At 44.8% G+C, this 23511-nt stretch overlaps 2 protein-coding genes across 2 annotated transcripts; one reads left to right on the top strand and one right to left on the bottom strand.

The window, feature by feature from the left end:
* Nucleotides 1-768: 768 nt before the first annotated feature.
* NOP10 (NOP10 ribonucleoprotein) lies at nt 769-3655 on the bottom strand. Its single transcript, XM_043980630.1, has 2 exons — nt 3494-3655; nt 769-1545 (listed from the first exon to the last, which is right to left on the bottom strand). Exons 1-2 carry the CDS (start codon nt 3545-3547, stop codon nt 1405-1407), a joined length of 195 nt encoding a protein of 64 aa, XP_043836565.1. The 5' UTR covers nt 3548-3655; the 3' UTR covers nt 769-1404.
* A 43-nt stretch (nt 3656-3698) lies between these two features.
* Nucleotides 3699-22826, top strand: NUTM1 (NUT midline carcinoma family member 1). The gene is made up of 8 exons (XM_043980541.1): nt 3699-3768; nt 5103-5201; nt 7320-8037; nt 11656-11784; nt 17959-18098; nt 19254-19549; nt 20276-20392; nt 20655-22826. Exons 1-8 carry the CDS (start codon nt 3699-3701, stop codon nt 22620-22622), a joined length of 3537 nt encoding a protein of 1178 aa, XP_043836476.1. The 3' UTR covers nt 22623-22826.
* The last annotated feature ends 685 nt before the right edge of the window (nt 22827-23511 follow it).

Here is a 23511-nt window from a genome sequence, read left to right as displayed (position 1 = left end):
AACATAATTATCCTCTTTGTCTATAACTAAGCCAAATGCTAAGATATCTGGTGTGGATTCTTTCTGCAAACCTATGTTAACTTGTTACTTACGCATTTGTCTTCCCTTAAGAACCATCTAAGGCCTTGACTAGGCATCGGGTTTTATCCTGAGGTCTAGAAACAGGAAGTTCTCCTGATTCAAATAAAGACACTCCAGACATCCTCCATTAGAAAAGCAGACCAAGAAAGAATGTTTTTAAAAGTATTACCATATTGTTCCTGGAGGTTTACCGGTATTCCTTTTGTTTAAGTTTTCTTTAGGCAACACCTCTCAAAAGACATTTACACTGAAGAAAAGGGGGTGGAGGTGGTTCTCCTTCTGGAAATAAGGAATCAAGAGTCACCTATAGTCTCTCTTGATTTGGGTTCTACTACATACCCCTAAGGCAAATCTTTACATTTTCTGTCCTGACAATAGGTCAGAATATCAAAACCTAATTAAAAAATTTCTCTGCTTGCTCAATCCTCAACCTGAAAACATTTGTCAGAATGCATGACTATTCTATTAAATTGACCTGATCTTCAGAATGAGACAACAGAAACAGTTCTAACAAATTACTGCCTAGTAGAACACACATAAGAAAGCTATAGGGATAGCTGAGACTCTCCCCTTCTGTAGAAAACTAAAAGTTTATGAATACCTTCAGTGGAGGCATCAACCATTTATGAGGGTTCTTTGGTTAATATCAGTATGTTCAAAACTTAAGAGAAACAAGACTCCGGAGAATGATAGCTCACACATTAAGTGTTTAATGTGTCTTAAGGTTTACAAAGCATTTTCCTTAGAACAAAGACAACCTTTCTGATCAGGAAAGGGAATAAGCATTTCTATAATACCTACTATATTCCAGGTACTGTGTTAAGCACCTTTTTGACAGATAATATTATCATCTGATCCTCAAAACAATCCTTCAAAGTAGGTGCTGAGTATCCCTATTTTATAGCTGAGGAAAATGAGGCAGACAGATGAAATGACTTGCACAGGGTCACACTGCTAGTAAATGAGACTGTATTTGAATTCAGGTCTTCCGGACTAGGCACAGCAGTGCCACACACTGACCCACCTAGCTCCCTTTAATCAATTCAAATAAGACCTTCCTTCCCCCAATTAAAAAAGAAACTAGATCTCTACATCATTTCAGCTTTAATAGCCTATAGCATTGATTGAAAAGATGTGACAACTTTAGTCCTTTTTCATTTTAGGTTGATTGCTATCATGTACAAAGGGAATAATTTCAAAGTTGTGAGAATGGATTAAGAGAATCAAAGATTTGAGCTCTTCCTGAATGAGGTCTCCTAGATGTAGAAAAAGGTTCTTGGGCCAGAGTCCTTGGTGGTTGCCATTGCTTGCTTTGTTGGTAACTCAGAGGACCAGTCGTGCTTGTTGGGTCATGAGAACCTTGAATCTCTTCTTGATAGTTATACGATGTCTTGAGTACTTGTCATCTGGGGAGAATCTTGCAGGGTGAGCTGAGCAGGTCTGTTGTCCTGCAGGGTCTGTTTTCTGTCAGGAGAACAAAGAACTGAATGTGAGTTGTCTCCTCTTACTCTGCTACCACTCATTACCCTTATTACCTCACATTTTGATTACTCTTAATAGCCTTCTGGGGGGTCTACTTGCCTCAAGTCCTTCCCAACTATAATCCATCCTCCATTCAGCTACTAAAGTACAGGTCCAACCATGTCATTCTTCAACTTAAACTCTAGTGGCTTTTGTTGCCTCCAGGATCAAATGGAAAACGAACTTTTGGGCATTCAAAGCTCTTTATAACCCAGAAACTATCTATCTTTCCAGTTGTCTTATACCTAACTCCCCACCACATATTTTTTGATTCAGTAACATGGCTTCCTGGCCTCTTTTAAGTCCCAACTAAAATCCAACCATCTAGAGAAATCTTCCCCAATGCCTTTTTTTTTTTTTTTTTGCGGGGCAATGGGGGTTAAGTGACTTGCCCAGGGTCACATAGCTAGTAAGTGGTAAGTGTTAGGTGTCTGAGGTCGGATTTGAACTCAGGTACTCCTGAATCCAGGGCCCGTGCTCTATCCACTTCGCCATCTAGCTGCCCCCCCAATGTCTCTTAATTCCGGTGTCTTCCCCAATTAGTTATTTCCTACTTATCCTGTGTATAGCTTGCCTTGTACATATTGTGTGCATGTAGTCTCCATTAGATTGTAAACTCTTTGAGGGCAGGGATTATCTTTTGCCTCTATTTGTATCCTGTGTGCTTAACACAGTGCTTACCTCTTAGTAGGGAAGACAATGTTTACTGATTGATCTGGATCATAAACAGATAAAAGGTAGAAAAAGTCCAGGCAGGTAAAGGATATGAAGTTATTTATTCTCATTCATCCCCTTGGCCCCTCCCCTCATTCTCAACTTACTCAGCTCCAGCAAAGCCTCAGTATCAATCAGCAAGCATTTAAGTGCTTACCAGCAGACAAGAACTGCAGCAAGTATGATTAGATCATTGGATTGTGACAGTATTTTCCCTCTTTTTGTATCCCAGAACCTGGTGCATAGTAGGTTTTTAATGTTTACTGACTATGAAGTGAAACACTTAATGGAGAGTGGGAAAGGGAGTGAGATGGGAAGCTTGAAGACAGATGAAAAGGTTTGGGATAGGGGGCTGCTAGGTGGCGTAGCGGATAAAGCACCAGCCCGGCCCTGGATTTAGGAGGACCCGAGTTCAAATCTGATTTCAGACACTTGACACTTACTAGCTGGGCAAGTCACTTAACCTTCATTGCCGGCACCAAAATAAATAAATAAATAAGGTTTGGGATACATAGTGAGTGAAATTTATGATTAGTGGTGGGAAATGATGCCCATCCCAACTCTGACTAGAAATCCTTAGATTCCTTCAAAGTAAAATACAGCTCAAGTACCATCCCAGCATGAAACCCTTCCTGACTCCCATCACTACCAGCACACCTTTCCCACCACCGAAATTACCACGTGGTGTCCCCGTTAGAATGTAAGTTTACAGAGGGCAAGGTCTGTTTCTTTTTTATATTTTATTCCCAGCGCCAAGCACAGCGTCTGGGCACAAAGTAGGCACTTAATAAATGTTTACCCGATTGGTTTCTATCATCGGGCCTTTGCTCCTCTTCCTTTTTTTCCCCCCCTCTTTTACACGACCATGTTGGTATAGAGTACACTGAAGGAGGGCTGTGCCAAGAAAAAAAAAGTGAATTGGGCAAATTGTTTACCGGCTCTCAGCCTTAGTTCCTTCCTCGGTAAAATGGGGATAAGACTACTTCCCAGAGTTGTTGTGAGATATTTGTAAAAGCGCTTACACACTTTAAAGCATCACGCAAATGCTGTTGCCTACGGTTGATTTTAAAGACCTGTAGGGTTATTTTCTTCCTCTCCTTCCCTTAAATTCCCACAATCCCCGTACCTTCCTCCCCAAATCAGCCCCAGCGCTCCGGGATTAGCTTCCTTTCTTTACCTTTAGGGTGTAGACCCGGTCCCCTTGCTCGTTGAGATAATACTGCAAAAACATCGCGACCGCAATCCGGATACGCCACCTCAACCACCGCCTTTGCCTCCGAGACTCCAACTACTGGCTGGGAAGCCCCGCAAGCCTACCCCAACTACCTCCACGCCCCACGTGTTTATCCAGCGACACTTCCGGAAAGTAGAGACCCCGCAGCATGCTGGGAGTTGTAGTCCCTGACGCCTCTCCTGCTGCCCTCCTGAAGGGGGAGTCCTCGCATCGGGATTGCAATTGGGACCACATCCCTCTCCTGGAAACTGGGATAGGGTACAGAAGAGAGTCTAGGGGAGAGAGGAGAGTGAGCTTCTAATACCAGTAGAGACCATTACCCAAGGATTCAGGTCTACCCCCTTCATTCAGAGAGGTTGATATTTTTGAACCCAGATCTTGAACATCCCTCCCCTGCACACATATTCCAGTAAGTACTTCCATTGAAGAACTAAAGGGCTCAGAACTTTACAGGGGTAAATACAGGGGCAAGTAAGTGCGGGCGCCAACACAGCGTCAGCCTCCCTTGACCCGGGTTTGAAGTCCGGGAAGTTCATAGGTCTCAGAGCCAAAAGAGACCTTAGAACAGCTAGATCAAACCCCTCATTTTACCAGATGAGAATATTGAAGGTCAAACAAGTTCATTAACTTGCTTAAGGTCACCCAGAGCTGGTAAGTAGGGGAGCCAGGCCAGAGATATGGACCCAAGGCCTCTTTTTTACTTCCTGCATTTTGCATATATTTTGAGGTTTTTTTGGTTGTTGTTTTTTTTTTTTGTGGAGCGATTGGGGTTAAGTGACTTGCCAAGGGTCACACAGCTAGTAAATGTTAAGTGTCTGAGGCTGCATTTGAACTCAGGTCCTCCAGAATCCAGGGCCAGTGCTCTATCCACTGTGCCACCTAGCTGCCCCACATCCTGCATTTTGGAGAGTGGATGAATGAAATTAAAGGCTAGAAGCCTAAGAATACTAGGGGAGTAGGTTAGCAGAAAAGTTTAAAAAAAAAATGGGTGAGGGGGTAGGAAGTGATGAACTTGGAAATTTGAGGAGCATAATTCAAAATAATAGTCCATGAAGAAGGTGGGTTTAATTTCTGGGTCTGGAATCTGGAGACAACCCCATTGCACTTCTTACCTGTGATCAGTGGATTTGAGAGGGAGAGCTGGAAGTGTCCCTCCCATCCCAACCTCTTATTTTATAGATGGAAACAGACATTAAGAGCTGGAAAGGACCTTATTGTCCACCTCCTCATTATACAGATGGAAACTGAGGCTGGTGAGGTTAAGTGACTTGCCTAGTCAGGATCATTTAGCTAGGAATTGTCCGAGTTAGGATCTGAATTCAGATCTTCCCGACTCCAAGAGGAGCACTACTCTCTTGTCTGTGCCTTAGCATCCTGGTTCCCCTCCCCCATCCTCCCATAGACTGTTCCTCAGCCTCATGACCTGGCCTTCACTCTTCTCTTCTCTCCCCTCCCCCACTGCAGAATGCCCTGGTTTCTAGGTTCCAGTTCTGTTTTGATTCAATCTTTTCCCTTCTGCTACCCTCAATTCTTCGGCAGCTACTGTAACCAGGTGACCCTCTGGGCTCTGGACCTGACCCTTGCCCCATCCTGGAGGCTGCTAGGCAGCCCAGATTAGTGCCCAAGCCAGAGGGTCCAGTCCCAGATGGAGGTGAGCGGGGGCTGGGGGCCTGTCACAAGAATCCATGCCCCCCACCCCCTCAAGCCCTAGGGACAGGAATTTGGGACTGGAGCCCTGGGGATCACCTTTTTTTTTTTTTTGGTCTTGAACTGTGGGAGCCAAGAGGAAGAGAGATAAATGGATCCATCCTATCCTCAGGCAACAGAACTGGGAAGTTTGGGGAACCAATTTGGAGCACTGGGGTTCACAGAGCCAATATCTTCAGAGCTGATTTGGGATGCCTTGGAGAAACAGAGCCAGGCAGCTCTGAACTGAGAGAGGAGGACCATTAGCAGCTTGATTTAAATAGGAAAGAAACTTCAAGCCACTAGGCATTAGCCCCCTTAAAGAAGGATAAAAGGTCCTAGTGGAATGAGGTCTAACATGTATGTGCTTTTTTCTGGCAACTAGACCCTCTTTTGTCAGGTTTTTGCTTTAGAAATGGATGGTTCAGCAGGGATATACTAGATCATGGGGGATAGAGGGAATCAGGTACAAAGGGCTTTTGACAGAAGTTTGGCCAGAGTGGTCCTCTTTTGTTGAAGTATGCCCTGAATCTACCAAGAGACTAGGAGACTTCAGGAGATCTCAAAACAATACCTCCCCCCCCTCCCCCGTCCCCCATAGGTTAATATAGATACAATAACTGCCCTCAGGTAGAATACCTCAGTTTCCTTGAGACCTAGTAACCTCATTTTTTCTTTGCCCAGGGAACATCTGGAGCTTGTTCCTTTGGTTTAGGAGGAACTGAAGGTTGGGTAGTATTGGGGAGGTGGCTAATATGGGGTTATTCAGCCACAGTTGGAACATAGCCAGTACTGATTTATTCAGAATTGTTTCACCTATCCTAGGATCCCTAGGCCCTTTAACGCATCTCATCTTGTTCCCTCTTTCTTTCCATATGGCTAGCATGTCCTGACCTTTCCCTGCTTGTCATCAGCATGATGACCTTGTTCACCATCTTTCACGACTCCATGATCATATATTTTATGGTCAGGGAGATAAACTGTGAGTTTGGTGTCCTTTGTGGAATAAAGTGGGATAAAGGCCTTGGTAGACTGTTAAACTATTATAATTAAGTGGAGGCTTCCCCTTAGAAGGCATCTTATGTGTTATAACTTTTCATGTGGCTCACTTTGTCCCCTCAACCAGACTGTAAATTCCTTGAGATCAGGGACAGCTTCCTATTGGGTGTTATATTTTCTTATATTCCCAATGACTTGTGCATATGATTACTTGTTAATTGAAAGTCTTGCCCTTGGGAAGCTTCCATTACTAAAGGGATAACCCAAGTAAACCACAGATAGAATCAGAATCAGTCTTAGTAGCAACTGCCAAATTTCACTGGGTTTATCAGCTAGCTGCCTGAAGCATTAGAAAACCTGTCATTTTTGACCACCCTTACTACTGCCCCCTCATTAGTCATTCTTTACTCTTGTGGAGTGGGGAGCCTCTGGGAATCTGTATGGGATTCCCCTCCTCAAGGAAATAAGACTCTAACAGGAGGATTAAGTGGCTGGAGATAACAGAATCTGGAGTGGCTGGGAGTAGGGGGATGTCTCTGATTCTACTCCCATAAGCAGAAATTAGTTGTTAACAGGAATGGGAATTTTAGGGATAAATTGGTTATGGCTATAGAATTTTTTTTCCATTGTACTTTTAGGTGAGAAGAGGAACAGGGAACTTTAAAAAAGGAGCAAGGAAAAGAAAAAGGGGAGGAATGAAGAAACGGGGCCAGGAACTGCTCTGAATTTATCTCTAATTTAGGGGCACCAAAGGAACCTAGGGAAGGGCCAGATTCTAAATTCTCCCATCTGATGCTCAATCTCCTAAATGGGGTCATGCTTTGAATTGTTACCTCCTGCATGTCAACCCTGTCCTATATCTTGGGATGCCACCCAGTGGAGGTAGATTGCTAAGAATATCCTTAAAGAAGTTGTTAGTGACATTGTGGGCATTTCCCTGTCTTTTTTTTTTTTAACTGGCAAAAATGTTTACCCTATGAGTTGGGGGACCAGTTCTGCAATGCATCAGTGTCCAAAGGGTACCCAGATGTTGAGGTCTATAGTTGCCTCATTTCCTGCTCCATTCCCTCCTTTTTCTCAACAGTTCTTCCATTGTCTGGACCTGAAATGACCCCGAAGCCGGGCCCTGTCCCACCCTGTACTTCACTTCCATTACCCCCACCCCCTCCAGGACCATCAGACAAGCCTCCCTGGGAGCCACCACCTCAAGCTCCCATTTCTTCTACATTCCCTCCTGGTAGCCCTCTGGTTCTGTCTGCTTTTCCTAGTACACTGCTGGTGACAGGGGATGGGGGAGCAGGCCCTAGTGGGAGTGGGGCTGGTAAGGTCATTGTCAAAGTCAAGACAGAGGGGGGCCCAGCTGAGGCCCCCCGAACTCAGACCTTTATCCTTACTCAGACTGCCCTCAACTGGATTGCCCCAGGTCCTCCCCGTGGGGGCCCTGAAGGCCCCACTCCCCGGTTCTTGGCAGCCACCAATGTGAAGACCATTCTTCTTGCTAAGGCTGTTGGGGTGGCCCAAGCTGGTGAAGGAGAGGGACCCCCTACCCATCCTCCCCTAGCCCCACCACCCACTGCCCAACTAGCTCCTATTGTACCCCCAGAAAAGGCTTGGAGGGGGCCAGAAGGAACTCCTGGGGAGGGAGGCCCACCCCCTCCTCGTCCCAAAGCCTCTCTGGGTGACCTTTCCTGCACCTCCAAGGGTGTTTATGAAAACTTTCGTCGCTGGCAACGTTACAAGGTACTGGCCCGGAGACACCTACCCCGGAGCCCTGATGCAGAAGCCCTTTCCTGCTTCCTCATGTGAGTTAGTGCTTGCTTTTGAAGTTATGCTTGTAGACTCCTCCAGACTATTTATTCTTGGAAGGAAAGGTCAGGAGAGGCCTAATGGGCTATAGACTACAGTTGTTTGGAAATATCTGATGGTAGGTCAGGGGCCACAGTGCAACATCCCAGAAAAAAGATAGCTCCTTCACATTCATTCGAAGGCAGAACAGTTCAAATGAGTCAGCAGGACAGGGACATTCCTGGGGGGATGAGAGTCTGTTTAGCAAATAACACTCTGTGCCTTTATCTTACATTTATACTGGTGGAATCAAGTTTAAATGACCATCAAAGGCAGCCTTGAAGGGGGAAAAAGATCACAAGAGGGTGGCTTATGTTATTGAAAGGGCAAAGGGGCAGACTTAGCTGGAGACTTGGGGTTGGTGTGAGTGGAAAGCAAGGACAGTATTATATTATGAATCTGAATCTCAGATCCTGGGTGACAAGCTCTTTGCTGGCTGTCTCCTTGAGGTATTTCCCAGCTTAATCAAAATTAAGGTTCTGCTGCCCACCCCACCCCCCACCCCCAATCCCTTCAAAACTCAGGGCCTGAGGTAATTTCTGCGTTCTAGTATACTCTAGGGAAAATTCTGAGACCCAGGACTTTGGGAAAACAGAGTCTCAAATTTAGCCTTGCAGAGAAGTTTCATACATTTTTAGCCTGTCAAAAAACTTAGTAGATTTACAAAGGAAATACTTCCATTTTACCTTGGCCATTCACCTCAATTCTACCGCTCATGTGACAATGAACAAGTCCTTCATAGTAATAATCACCATTGATATAAAGCTTTAAAGTTAGCAAAGTGAAATAAATAACATGTTATTTAATTTAATCCTCACAACAACCCTGTAGGGTTGGTGCTATTACTGCCCTCATTTTACAGATAAAGAAACTGAGCAGGCCAAGGTTAGGTGACTTGTTCAAGGTCATATAGCTAAGCAATTGTCCGAGGCAGGATTTGAATCGAAGTTTTTCTTGACTTAATTTCCAAGACCAGCCCTCTTTCTCCCATACCACCAACCTGCCTGAATGAGTTAATCAACAAACGTTTATTAATTTCAGACTATGTACCAGGCATTAAGTCCCTTGCCCTCAACAAGTTTTAAATTCTATTGGGTGAACCAACATGTACATATATAAGTAGGAAGTGGGGGAAGGGAATAAACATTTATTCAGTGCCTGCTATGTTTCAGACCCTATGCTAAGGACTTTTTAAAATCTATTTAAAAAATTTTTTTTAGTGAGGCAATTGGGGTTAAGTGACTTGCCCAGGGTCGCACAGCTAGTAAGTGTTAAGTGTCTGAGGCCGGATTTGAACTCAGGTCCTCCTGACTCCAGGGCCAGTGCTTTATCCACTGTGCCATCTAGCTGCCCCTATATGCTAAGGACTTTTACAGATATGATCTTATTTGATCCTCCCAACAATCCTGTGAGATGAGTGCTGTCGTTTGTATTTTACAGTTGAAAAAACGGAGGCAGACAAAGCTTAAATAACTTGCCCAGGGTCGCATAGCTAGCAAGTACTCTGATTTGAACTCAGGTTTTACTGATTCTAGGCCCAGAGCACTAGCCACTTCTCTATCCAAATGCAAAAATATATCCAAAGTAAGTAGAAAGTAATTTTATGGGGTACTAGCAGCTAGGAGAAATCAAGAAAGACTTCATTTAGGAAGGGAGGTAGGCATTCTAAGAGAGAGAGTTAAGGAGGGTGTGCATTCCAGGCAAGAAGAATGGCCTCTACAAAGGCATAGAGTTGTAGGAGTACCAACAGACTTGGGATGCCGAGTCCTCTTCACTTTGCTGACAAAAAAGTGTTGGTGTGGGTTGAATAGGCAAGAAACAGCTAGAAGATTCCCTATCCCTTCCAAAAAATATGCTTAATTTAGATTTCTTCATTGACATTTCATTTGCATTAACAAGCTCCTGCTTTAAGATTCAGATATCCCTTTCAGAGTTAAACCTATCAGTTAGTCATGCCTAATAGTGTTATCTTAATTATATAATTAGAGTATTAAAGTGTAGCAATGGATCCAGTGCTAGACCTGGAATCAAGAAGTCCTGAGTTCAAATTTTTCCTCAGAACACTTACTAGCCATGTGACCTTGGAAAGTCACTTAACCCCTGCCAGCCTCAGTTTCACTGTCTAGAAAATGAGGATAATAATATCATCTACTTCCTAGACATTGTGAAGATAAAAATTAGATGTTTGTAAAATGTTTTGCAAGCCTTAAAGCTTATCATCTTCATCATCATTTCCAACACATATCTAAGATCATCACATTAAGGAAATGAAAGTTTTGACTGGGGAAGGTGTCAGAATGAAAGAGGTAATTTTGAAACATGAGATTTTGTTGTTGTTGTTGTTGTGAGGCAGTTGGGGTTAAGTGACTTGCCCAGGGTCACACAGCTAGTAATTGTTATTAAGTGTCTGAGGCCGGGTTTGAACTCAGCTCTTCCTGAATCCAGGGTCGGTGCTCTATCCACTGCGCCACCTAGCTGCCCCAACTTGAGATATTATTTAGGGGGAAGGGCTGTCTTATAGTAGGTAGGGTGCTAAACTAGGGTGCCTTGGGCTACTAGAAGATAACATGAAGCTATTAAGTCCTTAAGGACTGGGATGCAGTGAGGAAAAGGGAAGCTCCTGGAACTAGGAGAAGGACACAGAAAGGGAAGTAGAAAAACAACAATGACAAGCTCTGCTTAAGGTCCTGATAATTGCAATCACTATTCCCTACCACTGAAAAATGTCTCATGTGCTATAGATTGCCAGTTCAAGTTTTCAGGCATCTGGGCTCAGCTCCTCCTGAAAAGCTTTTGTAATGATAGAAAGATGCCAATTAGGTCTGAAGGCATGTCAGCCATAAACATATGGTTGCTTCCTCCACCAACACATTGCAAACCCACTGTGCCTTTGTGGATAGTTTCATGAGTTCCTGTGGCTCCCCCAAGCATCACCATCTGGTGGGAAGTCTGGCAATGAGCCTGTCCAAATTTAGCTAACCTGACCCTCAGTTACCAGGATCTGGACTTGAAATGCTTCTAGCTTAGGAGAATCTGTCAGACTTTGGGGATAGCTTTAGAGAACCTGTGAAGCACTGGAGTAGGATTTTAGTGGTCTCTCTCTGTCTCTGTCTCCCTCTGTTTCTCTATCTCTCTGTCTCTTTGCCTTACTGTTTCTCTGTCTCTTACACCACAATCTCTCAAATCTAGCAGCTTCTAACAGATTCTGTGAGTTTGATGAATTAGTTAATGAAAAAGCATTTAATAAGTGTTTGCTGTGTGTTGGGAATATAAAAAGAAAGACTGAAACAATTCCTTTTCTCAGGAACTTAAATTCTAAAAGATCTGCCCAAATTCTGATAGAATGAAGGATGGAGGGGGATGAGGTGGGGGCAGGATTACCACATCTACATCTGATTGGATGTGGACTGTGATGGGGACAGAGAGATGAGTGAGGTCCAGTGGGGATGGGAATGTAAAAGGTGGATGAGAGGAGTGGGTGTGAGATGAATAGGTGCCAGGATAGGTGGATGTGTGAAAGGGTCACGATGGGGAGAAATATAAGTAGGATGTGACAGGAATAGGGGTATTTTTAGCCCAGTGCTTCGTTCCTTGGCCCGGTTAAAGCCAGCTATGACCCTGGAGGATGGACTACCACGGGCGGTGCAGGAGTGGGAGCGCAGTAGCAACTTTGACCGAATGATCTTCTACGAGATGGCAGAAAAGTGAGTTTGACCCTTGTTCCCTTGACTAAGAGGGATTTATGGTAGGGATCATTTGATGAGATGATTGTGGGTGGGATGGGCATGAGTCTAGGGGGTCTAATGACAGATTGGTATCTGAAGGGTATGTGACAGGGAGGAATAGATGTGAAATGATGCAAAGTCTCATGGGTCCTTGGTGTCCCACCCCCAGTTATCTGGCAGCATGTTCTAAGCCCAATGCCTTCTCTTGCTAGATCTTGTTGCATCCATTATTTTACCCATCATGAACTGCTCTTAGGATCAGCTGATTTATAACCCTTCCCACCTACCAGAAACCTTTCTATCCCTTCTTTTTTGGGGAGCTCCCTTTCTTTGTGGACTTAGTCCACAAAGGATTTGGTGGTGACTTGGTGTGACTAGATTTGAGCCCTGAGGTCTGTTGAGTATTTATAGACTCCAGGATATGGGTTCAGAAAACCAAGGGGAGACACCCATATAGGTAGTTCTTTTTGACCTAAATGCTCCATTCTCAGGAATCTAGGCAAGAAATTAGAATATTGGGAGAATATCTAAGCAACACAGCTGGGAAGTGGGAAGCATGTTCAGAGGTTGGCAGACTTTGCTTAATAGAATTCTGGATACTTGGGTTTAGCTTATACTTGTCTCTTTCCTCCATTCCACTGTTTCCTCCTAGCCCCCAAACCCCTTTCACCTGGGCTTGGCTACCCCTTTCTCTCTATTGTTCTTAAGTCCCAAGTATCCCATTCCTATGCCAGAAATTCCTGCTTCAGGATTCCTGTGGCTGCAGGAAAACCTTTCTTTCTGCCATTGATCTCCTTGGAGAATATTCGTCTTCCTTTCTTCTTTAATGTTTGATAATCTCTTAAATGGCCTTCTCTCTCTCTCTCTCCCTCTAATTCCTCTGTCACATCACAGCTAAAATAATACACAGGTCTGACCACATCACTCCTCTACTCAAAAACCTTCAGGGGCTCCTTGGTACTTTAGGATAAAATACAAACTGGGTATCACTTCTCATGAGCAAACTCCAGTCTCTCAGCCATTCAGCATATGCCTACTATGGGAATGGACCAGCTTGGAGAGGGATTACATATGTGTATTTTTTTACATGTAGCTATTGGCTATAATCTTAATTCAGTTCAGTAATTTAATATTGGGCTTATTCTTTACTGCTTATAAAGATGCTCATGTCTCTCCTACTTACAACCTTCTGTTGGGGCAGCTAGGTGGCCCAGTGGATAAAGCACCAGCCCTGGATTCAGGAGGATCTGAGTTTAAATCTGGCCTCAGACACTTGACACTTACTAGCTGTGTGACCCTGGGCAAGTCACTTAACCCTCATTGCCCTGCAAAACAAAACAAAACAAAACAACAAAACCTTCCCTTGAACCTCAAGCTATAATCCTAAATCTTTTTTTCTTTCTTTCACAGCTAAACTCCTAGAAAGAATAGTTTTTTGTTTTCTATTTCTTCACTATCCATTTGATGCTTGATTCCATGCAGAATGATTTTCCAATCCCACCATTATAAGATAGGTTGCTAATAGTCTCTTATTCATATTTTAGCCGATTTTGTGCCTTTTAAAGTTGACCTCTGCTCGTGGGGTACAGGGTGCACTGGCCCAAGCTTCTTTTGCTGGGGGCCAGGGGCCTGGTCATTGGCTTTCTGTTGTGAGGCCTCAGTGGCTTGCAGCTCTCTCACTGAACTGGAGTGGCCCAGCTTAGTTGGGCCTGTTGTGTAGTGGACACCCCAGCTGGCAGGTTGCCTTCTGAGTTGAAGCTGGGGGCCTCACAACTGGCCAACTGTGCCACTAGCTTGCTGAGCTAGGACTGAGGGTCCTCAACTGCTGATCTGTGCTGTGACGGTTTGCCCATGACATACTCTACACTAAATTGCACTCTCCTTTTACCCAGGTTATCTTAAGCTGGAAGATTGTTTCACTCCATCTGGTAGATTCTATAGTTCTAGAATCTATTTAGAGGCTTAATTTAATGTTGTTTCCAAGGGAAATTTGGGAGAACTCAGGCAACTTCCTGGCTTCTCTCCATCACCTTCCTAATAGTCTCTCTCTTTTTTTTTTTTTGGTGAGGCGATTAGGGTTAAGTGACTTGCCCAAGGTCACACAGCTAGTTAAGTGTCAAGTATCTGAGTTCGGATTTGAACTCAGGTCCTCCTGAATCCAGGGTTGGTGCTTTATCCACTGCGCCACCTAGCTGCCCCTCCTAATAGTCTCTTAATTGCAAAATTCCATGACCTTTTCTCAGTCTTCATTGAATAGCTTGACCTTTCTGCAGTATTCAACACTCTTGTCTACTTCTAACTTCTTAGATATATACTCTACTGTATTGATTTCTGTATCATTGTTCTTTCCTGGTTCTAGGTCAGCTTCACAGCTTCATGATCATCCCCCTATTATCTAAATGTAGGTGTCCCTTAAAACTTTGTCCTAGGTGGTGCAGTGGATAGAACACCGGCCCTGGATTCAGGAGTACCTGAGTTCAAATCCGGCCTCAGACACTTGACACTTACTAGCTGTGTGACCCTGGGCAAGTCACTTAATCCCCATTGCCCTGCAAAAACAAACAAACAAACAAAACAACAAAAAAAAACCCTTTGTCCTAGGTTATCTTCTTGTCTCTTCTGTGTTGGTGATGATGGTGACAATGATAACCATTTATAGAGTGCTTTAAGATTTGGAAAGTAGGGCAGCTAGGTGGCGCAGTGGATAGAGCACCGGCCCTGGATTCATGAGGACCTGAGTTCAAATGCGGCTTCAGACACTTAACACTTACTAGCTGTGTGACCCTGGGCAAGTCACTTAACCCCAATTGCCTCACCAAAAAACAAAACAAAAGCAATAAAAAAAAAGATTTGGAAAGTGCTTTACAAATATTTATCTCATTTTATCATCTTGTTCCATAGATTTACCTCTCAACCCATAACTCCCAAATGTATATATATAGTACCAATTTTACACGATCCCCTCCCCCCTAGCTGAATATTATGATTTCATAAAACTAGTTGCCTGTTCTGCATCTCCAACTAGGCTTCATCTATCATCTCAAATTAAACATGTCTGAAACTGAACTCATTGCTTTCCCCACTAAGGTTATCTCTCCTTCCAAATTACCTTTTTAAGTTGATGGTACTACCATCCTCCCACTTACTTGGATGTGAAACCTCAAGGTAATCTTTGATTCTCCCCTTTCCCATATTCCCCTCATCCAGTTGGGCAAAAGTTTGGTCAATTCTGCCTCTAAAATATCTTACATTTGTTTTCTTCTCTCAACTCACACCAGGAACATACTAGTTCACCCTAGTTCAGCCATATCATTATTTCAAAAGAAAATTTTATTGACTTTGGTATTTTATATCACAATCATTTCCCTTTCTTCCCCCATGAAATCAAATCCTTCTTTGTGAGAACAAGATATTGTAAGCAAAGAAAGGCAACACAAGGATTATATCTGAGAGTGTAAATATCATATTCCACACCTATAGTCCCTGAATCTCTACCTGGAGGAAGGAATGTTTCCTTGACAGTTCTCTGAGATAGAGATTAGTAATTACAATTTGACTGCTTTTCAGCATTATCATTTACATTATATTATATTATAATTATTTACATTACTATAATCATCAATGTTTTCTTGGTTCTGCTTTCTTCAGTCTTCATTACTTTCTTCAGTGCCTTGTTTGGAAGGCCTTTCATATTTCATGTGCAAATTCCTAAAATTCATCATTTCTTATGATAGAATGTTTTTCCATTGCATTCACATATCAGAATTTTTTGAGCCAATCCCCAATCCATGGTTATTGTTTCCTGTTTTTTGTTACCACAAAGATTACTGCTATGAATATTTTGTTTATATATGTGTGTATCTATGTTTGTGTATTTATATATGTGTATATGAACACACATATACCCTCACACCTTTTTCTTTGTCACTGATCTCCTTGGGGCATATTACTTTTTGCCTGGACTTCTATAGGATAATCTCCTAAATGGTCTCCCCTCTCTCTCCAGTTTTTCCTTCACATCATTGCTAAAATAGCACATAGCTCTAACCATGTTATTCCCTACTCAAGAACCTACAAAATACACCAACTTGCTTTTGATGCTTTTCATAACAGAATTCTAATAGCTTCCCTGCCTTATTAAAACTGATTCTTCCACTCTGGGTTTCAGGCACATTGTACTTCTTACTGTCTCCCTAGCTTGATATGCTATCTCTGACCTCTGTACATTTGCATAGACTTCTATTCACAGAATGTACTCTCTCCCTTATCTCTGCATTTTGGAATCCTCTTCCTTTAAGACTCAGGCTTGGTGCCAACTCCACTGTGAAGCCTTGCTTAATCACTCATTATTCTCTTCCTTCTCAAAGGTTCCTAGTGCATTTTGTCTAGCTCTGTCCTTTGTCCCCATCATACTTCTATTATGATTATGTACAAGTCATATAAGTACTCCTCCCCTCTCCCAAAACCTTCCCTCCTCCCTTGCCAGAGCATATATCAGCTCCTTGAAGTCAGTTACTTTTGGGTTTTGTATTTCTAAGGCATAATACAATGCCTTATACAGTTGGTATTGGATTAATGTTCTTTGAGTTAAATGTCAGTTGTGTTCTCTGCTCAGTGCTGGGATATATAAAAAAAGGGAGGCGATTGTCCTGACCATGGGGAGTTTCTAAGCTCCTGTCTGGCAATACTATATCCCAATCTTATTCATTATAGGAAATATTCTTGGGTACAGATTCTGTTCTCCCCATCCCACCCCCTTCCTCAATTTGTGCCTACTTCCTACTCTGGAACTAATAAATTGGAACCAACTCTGGGATCCTCGAGACTCTCTGTACTCACTACTTTCAGAGCACAGAAACAAACAAACCAGCCTAACTATGGCCTCCTATCTCCCATCTTCTCTTAGCCAGCTAAGAATCCAGCACTCTTTGCTGTGCTTCTCAACCCAAGGCCATACCAGATGCAATCATCATAGCACCTATCTTACCAGGTTGTTGTGAGGAACAAATGAGATACTGTATATAAAGTGTTTTGCCAACTTTAAGGTGCTATAGAAATAGGAAGTATTAGTATTAGATTATAATTAAAAGTAGCATGTGTATTATTATCTTTAATTAGTATGTGCTTTTTTGCATCTCATTGGGTAAATAGGGAGAAGACAGACATGGTGATCATCAGGGGCTGTAAGATGATGGAAGGGGCTATAAAGTAAGATGAAGGGGGTGGTCTGAGCACAGGAAAGACCCTGTTTCTTTTTTCTTCTCACTGGATCTGGCAGTGGTCTTTCCAGAATGCATGTGATGACAAGGAGCACTCAATTTGGTCAGCACACCTGGGTATAAATCTTGGCTCTGTGGTTTACTGTTTGTGGTTCCTTGGTCAAGTCATTTAATATATGTGAGCTTCAGTTTTCTCATGGGTAAAATTTGGGGATTGGGGGGCAGCAGCTAGGTGGCACAGTGGATAGAGCACTGGCTCTGGAGTCAGGAGGACCTGAGTTCAAATTCGGCCTCAGACACTTAACACTTACTAGCTGTGTGACCCTAGGCAAGTCACTTAACCCTAATTGCCTCACAAAAAAAAAATGGGGGGATTGGACTACATGTTCTCTAAGGTCTCTTCCAGCTCTAAATCCATGATCCTATGACCTTATCGCACCTGGTTCAACCCTATGATCACCTTCCTAGGTGACTCATGTTAGATAGGATCTTGAGCCCCAAGTTTAGGTTGCTTCATTTCATTTCATTTTCTTTTTTTTTCTTTTTGGTGAGGCAATTGGGGTTAGTGACTTGCCTAGGGTCACACAGCTAGTAAGTGTTAAGTGTCTGAGGCTGGATTTGAACTTAGGTCCTCCTGACTCCAGAGCCAGTGCTCTATCCACTGTGCCACCTAGCTGCCCCCTTCATTTCATTTTCTTTTTTTTTTTAGTGAGGCAATTGGGGTTAAGTGACTTGCTCAGGATCACACAGCTAGTAAGTGTTAAGTGTCTGAGGCCGAATTTGAACTCAGGTACTCCTGACTCCAGGGCTGGTGCTTTATCCACTGCACCACCTAGCTGCCCCCATTTCATTTTCAATATAGGTATAGCCCCAGAACTGGAAAGTGAATCAGTGGATCTTGCCATCAGCTCCTTGCCTTCTTTATCCTCTACAGGTTCATGGAGTTTGAGGCCGAGGAAGAAATGCAGATTCAGAAGGTGCAACTGATGAGTGGGTCTCAGTGTTTGCCTCCTCCAGTCCCTCCTAAGCTGGATCCCCCAGGACCCCCAGTCCCTGAGATTTGTCAGCAGCAAGGTGAGCCAGACTTCCCCCAGAAGGGAAGAGAGTATGAACCAGCCATACATCAGCTGGGATTTGCAAGGTTATCACTGCAATCCTGCAGCCTGAAATTTTTGAATTTTGAATGTTACCCTGCATTATTTACATGCTTTTCTCTTCCTCTTGAAAAAACAACAACCTCTAAACAAAGACTCCTGCTTTGCCTTGGCATTTTCCCTCAGAAGATGCAGCTTGGTAATGGAATGAACATCCTATTAAGAGGCAGTACTGGGGGGCAGCTAGGTGGCATAGTGGATAGAGCACTGCCCTTTGGACCTGAGTTCAAATCCAGCCTCAGACACTTGACACTTATAGCTGTGTGACCTTGGGCAAGTCACTTAACCCCAATTGCCACACACACACACACACACACACACACACACACACACACACACGAGGCAGTACTGGGATTTTGGTCTTCCTTCATTTACTAACTAGTTAGGGGCAAGTAGGTGGTGTAATGGATAGCACGCTGGTCCTGGAGTCAAGAGGACCTCAGTTCAAATCTTACCTCAGACATGTATTAGCTGTGTGACCCTGGACAAGTCACTCAACTCCAGTTGCCTTAAATATCCTGAGCCATCTCTACTCATCCTGATATATATCTTTCCACTGGACCTAAATGGCACTGTAAGAGCAAGGTTGGGGACCTGGCACGGCCTTCCCTCACTTAAATCCAATTCACTGCAAGTCATGACATCACCCCAATGCATATTCCATCTTAAAGTTTTCAGACAAGGAAAATGTTTGGAGCTTAAAAATATATTGCTCCGGGGCAGCTAGGTGGTGCAGTGGATAGAGCACTGGCCCTGGATTCACAAGGACCTGAGTTCAAATCCGGCCTCAGACACTTAACACTTACTAGCTGTGTGACCCTGAGCAAGTCACTTAACCCCAATTACCTCACACACACACAAAAAAATCAAATTACAAAAAAAAAAAAATTGCTCCTTGGTTTCTGTTAAGTAGTTAGTACAAAATAAAATCACATCGACTTTTAACTAACTTGGATCCTAGCAGGATGTTTCCTTTCCAGTTACTTTTAAGGTGTTACATTTTTATATGGCTCATCACAGTATGACCACATGTGGTCTTGTGCTATCTCTCCCTCTCCTTCCCTCCCACCCCTAGTTTACATCCCAAAGAAGGCACCCTCTAAGAGTCGCCCCCCACGCCGTCGCCAACGCCGACCTCCTCGCCCTTCAGCCCCTGAAGCACCCAAGGAGATCCCACCAGAAGCTGTGAAGCAGTATGCTGACATCATGGCTGGACTGGTAGGAGTCCCCCACCCTGCCACTGGGGAGCCAGAGGGGAAACAAGAGGAAGAAGAAGAGGAAGAAGAGGATGAAGAAGAGGAGGCCTATCCTGATCCAGGTCTGCTGAGTTACATCGAGGAGCTATGTGCTCAGGATGTCTTTGTCTCCAAGGTGAGGACATACCTGGAAGGGCAGGCTCTTGCCCGGGTTCCTGGTGGGAGACCCTTGGAATCCCAATTTTGGTGTTTTTTTTTTCTTCTTTTGTTTTTTTGCCTAAGAGGAGATAAAACAAGGAGCTGGGTCCCATTGCCTAGCTTCAGATGAGAACTTGGAAGTGAGCAGGAAGAGCTGAGACTATGCAATGTGCTCCTCAGAGATTCTCTTGGTTGCCAGGTCCCCCTTGTTCCTTGACCTGTGCTTCAAATCCATCTTCCTTCTTTTCAAACTACCTTGAAGCAGGTAGATGGTGCTGTGGGTAAGAGAGCTTGACTTACGGGGCAGCTAGGTGGTGTAGTGGATAGAGCACCGGCCCTGGAGTCAGGAGGACCTGAGTTCAAATCCGGCCTCAGACACTTGACACTTACTAGCTGTGTGACCCTGGGCAAGTCACTTAACCCCAATTGCCTCACTAAAAAAAAAAAAAAAAAAGAGAGAGAGAGAGAGAGCTTGACTTGGAGCTTGGAAGACCTGAACTAAAATCCTTTTTCAGATACTTACTTGCAGGGTGACCTTGGGCAAGTCACTTAGCCTCTATCTCAGTTTCTTCATCCTTAAATGGGGATCACAAAAGCACTTATTTCCGCAGGGTTATTGTGAAGATCAGATAACATTCTCCAGTGCTTTGTAAGCCTTAAAGTGCCATAGAAATGCTGATTATTTTTTTTCCCTCTCCTCCAGGTGGAGGCTGTGATTCACCCTAGGTTTTTGGCAGAGGTGCTGTCGCCAGAGCAACAGAGGGATCCCTTGGCCCTAAGTGAGGAACTAGAACAGGAAGAGGGACTCACTCCCACTCAGGTAAATGATGGGAGGGAACTGAGATGGGGGAGGAGCAATTAGGAGAGAGAGCCAAGAGGGAAACCCAGTGAACTTGTCCAAACCCTGCTCTGCCTAGAATAGAGTTGTCTAGAGATGAGCAATTCCAGATTTGAAATGCAGGAGCAGGTGAGAAGGGCTTAGAGCTCCCACTTTTTAAGCTGTTGCACAAATTACCAGCTCTTCTCCATTCTTTTATCACCAAAAGCAGAGCTTGAGGTTCTCCTTTTCTTTTTTGTCTTAGCTAGTGCAGAAGCGGCTGTTGGCCTTGGAAGAGGAGGAGGAAGAGGAGCCCCCAAGCTGCAGTGGAGCCCAGTCAGACTCTAGTCCTTCTCCGTCTGATGAGGAGGAAGACGGGGGTGGGCGGCTTCGACCCTCACCTGGGGCTCGTATGGCCGGGGGCATTGTCCGCCTGGGGAAGATAACTTCTCCAGGAAAGCGGGCAAGGGGAGAGGGGCACAGTGGGCCAGACAGGGCAGCAGAGGGCCCAAGGGGACTAGGAAGGGATGGTAATACTTTGCCATCCCCCAGTAGCTGGGACCTTCGGCTAGAGCTCTCCACCCCACGGGTAACTAGGAGCCTTTTAGGGGCGGAGGGCAGAGGGTCTGGGAAAGGCACTACCCTGGCATCTTTATATCAGGAAGGCCACTCAGGGGGGCCCGGAGACCAAGGGGACCATTTAGTGGCTGAGGGGATCTTGGAATCCTCTCCCCAAAGCTGGCAGAAAGGACTTCACTTGGAGGCTGGACCTCCCGAACCAGTCCTCTTCAGTACTTCTCCACAAGGTCAGGGAATGGGACAACAGGTCACAAGTCACAGGAAGGGATGCCAGGCGACAGGTCTTGGGATGCTTCCTCAAGGGAAGGAGCCATCTTCTGCTCCCCAGGAAGAGACTGTGGTGGGGACTTCTTGGAGAGATGATAGAGAAGCTCCCATGATCAAAGGCTTTGGCCACAGCCCCTCCTCCAGAGAAGCTGGGGATAGGGAGAGGACCCCATTCAGCCCAGCCCCTTGGGTGAGTAGCAATGAGAACTCCACAAATTTGGAAGTGGCCCCAGGAGAGACTGAAGGGATCAGAGAAATATCTCAGTATGTGGAATGCAGAACAGAATCCCAGGGAGGCTCCCATGCCCCAGGGACCCAAAGCCACATTTCTTCCATGGGGCATAGAGAAAGTATTCCCCTTGAGGACACACAAAAAAGTATGTCCTCCTCTGGAGACAAGGATGACACAAGTCCCCTAGAAAACGCTAACTATTGCAGCCTTTCAGGGCCTCTGAGGGCCAGCAGCCCTATCTTGGGTACTGGAGGACGCATCTCTGAAAATGGAGGGGACCTTAGTGATTTGTGTCCTGGAAGTAACCCCTCAATAATAGAGAGCAAAAACGATGCCTCCAACCCAGGCTCTGCCAAAAACAGTCTCTCCCTTAGGTGTCAAGACCATGACCTACTCTCGGGGCCTCTAGAAGGTTCTTCCTTTCCAGGGATGGGGCATGATGTTAGCATAACAGGCAGTAAAGGAAACTCATGTTCCCCTCTGTTGGGAACCACTGAGAATAGCCATTTACTGGACCTTAGAGAGGACCACGACCGCCAATTAGTTATTGGAGTTAACAGAGAGGATTTTAGCCTACCAAAGTTCAAAGGCACAGGTCCCTTACCAGGAACCGAGGACGACGCTAATGCACAAGAGCCCAAACAACCAGCCTCCCCTCACCAGTGTCGTGGGGACACCCCCCCAACCCTGGAAACTTGTGACCCTTTGGCTCTTGGAGATACCTCCTCTCTAGGAAAGGAAACAATTGAAGCCATAGATAGGGTTGGCAAAGAGCAAGAGGAAGAAGATGAGGATGATGAACTTTCTAACTTTGCTTTCCTCTTGGCCTCTAAACTTAGTCTGTCCCCACGGGGGCTGCCCTTCAGTCCTCTCCCTGTCTCTACAATGGTTAGGGGACCTTGTCGAGCATCCCGCTCACTGTCTCCAGAGGTTTTAGGCCTAAGTCGACTTCCATCACCCATACTCAAGCCTGGGAAACGCTTTCTGGGTTGGGGACCATCTCCTGTAGACAAAAGGCCCCGCCCTGGGGGTGAAGTTGTTGTTTCTGGGGAACCGTCCTTGAATTTGGGGGAAGCACGGAACTCACAGTCCCGAAAGAGACACCGTGAGGGTTATGTCCCTGGGAGGAGGAAGAAGCGGAGGCGGAGTTTGTAGGGGGATGCCAAATCATCTTACCCTCAACCAGTAATTCCCCAGGGGTGGGTTCTCTGTGGATTCCGCCCGTGGCACTCAGTCAGAGCTCTTTAATCTTCTCTCAGCCATTCCTTTCTGGTTGCTCTATAAATATGGTGAGGTTTCGGGGGAGGTCAGCAACTGACCCGGATGGAGATGACCACCTCAGTGAGAAGTAAGATGTGAGAGGACCCTTTGGAGGGAGTTTTATGAGAAAGTGAATTAAAGACATCCCTGTTGGAAATGGTCTGCAGTGAATCTTTCCTTTGTTCTTACTGTCTTTGCTGCCAGGGGAACTGAGGCAGAGGAGAGGATGGGAGGAGACATCATGGGTGGATCCCAGGTTCTGTGTTCAGAGGATGTGGGATCCTTGTGCTCTCTCCCTGCAGCCATCATTAGGAGAGAACAGGTTGGCTTCCATGTCCATCTCCTGGGTTTGATAGGGTCCTTCAGATATTTCATCCATCCCCTTTCCCAACCCCTGACAGATGACAGCCCTATGCTGAGATAGCTCTAAGAGGAGTCAACTGGCCTCACTGCACGATCTGTCTCCATGTCTCACAACCCTCATCAATGGTAAGTCCTTTTTGGTATCTAACCTCTACCTGCCCTATTGACATTTAACTGATTTCCTCTAGGCTGTCCCAAGTATTTGGAACTGGGAACCTGTGTTTTATGTCCCCCCCCCTTCCCACCCCCAGGAAGAAGTTGGGCACCAGTAATATATATAAACATGTTTCTGGGTTTAGGAGCAACTTTTGGTTCAAGGGCAAGCTGATATATTAGAGCTGACAGTACTGTTCCATTTCTTCCAGCTCTCATCCTCTGCCCCTCCTTTCTTCAAAGGCTGCTGTCAGCTGTGCTGTGGTGA

This window comes from Dromiciops gliroides, chromosome 2, assembly GCF_019393635.1.
Source record: "Dromiciops gliroides isolate mDroGli1 chromosome 2, mDroGli1.pri, whole genome shotgun sequence".
In the NCBI taxonomy this organism is placed as follows: Eukaryota; Metazoa; Chordata; class Mammalia; order Microbiotheria; family Microbiotheriidae; genus Dromiciops; species Dromiciops gliroides.
The sequence above is the reverse complement of the archived record's forward strand: the minus strand, read 5'-3'. Positions and strand labels throughout refer to the sequence as shown.

What these genes read in the sequence shown, in the direction of transcription:
- NOP10 (XM_043980630.1), bottom strand. Translation starts at nt 3,547, where the DNA reads ATGTTTTTGCAGTATTATCTCAACGAGCAAGGGGACCGGGTCTACACC. An exon ending in ACCGGGTCTACACCCTAAAG is followed by an intron (nt 1,546 to 3,493) that starts GTAAAGAAAGGA and finishes TTCTCCTGACAG; the next exon opens with AAAACAGACCCTGCAGGACA.
- NUTM1 (XM_043980541.1), top strand. Translation starts at nt 3,699, where the DNA reads ATGCTGGGAGTTGTAGTCCCTGACGCCTCTCCTGCTGCCCTCCTGAAG. An exon ending in GGAGTCCTCGCATCGGGATT is followed by an intron (nt 3,769 to 5,102) that starts GCAATTGGGACC and finishes TACTGTAACCAG; the next exon opens with GTGACCCTCTGGGCTCTGGA. An exon ending in TGAGATTTGTCAGCAGCAAG is followed by an intron (nt 18,099 to 19,253) that starts GTGAGCCAGACT and finishes TCCCACCCCTAG; the next exon opens with TTTACATCCCAAAGAAGGCA.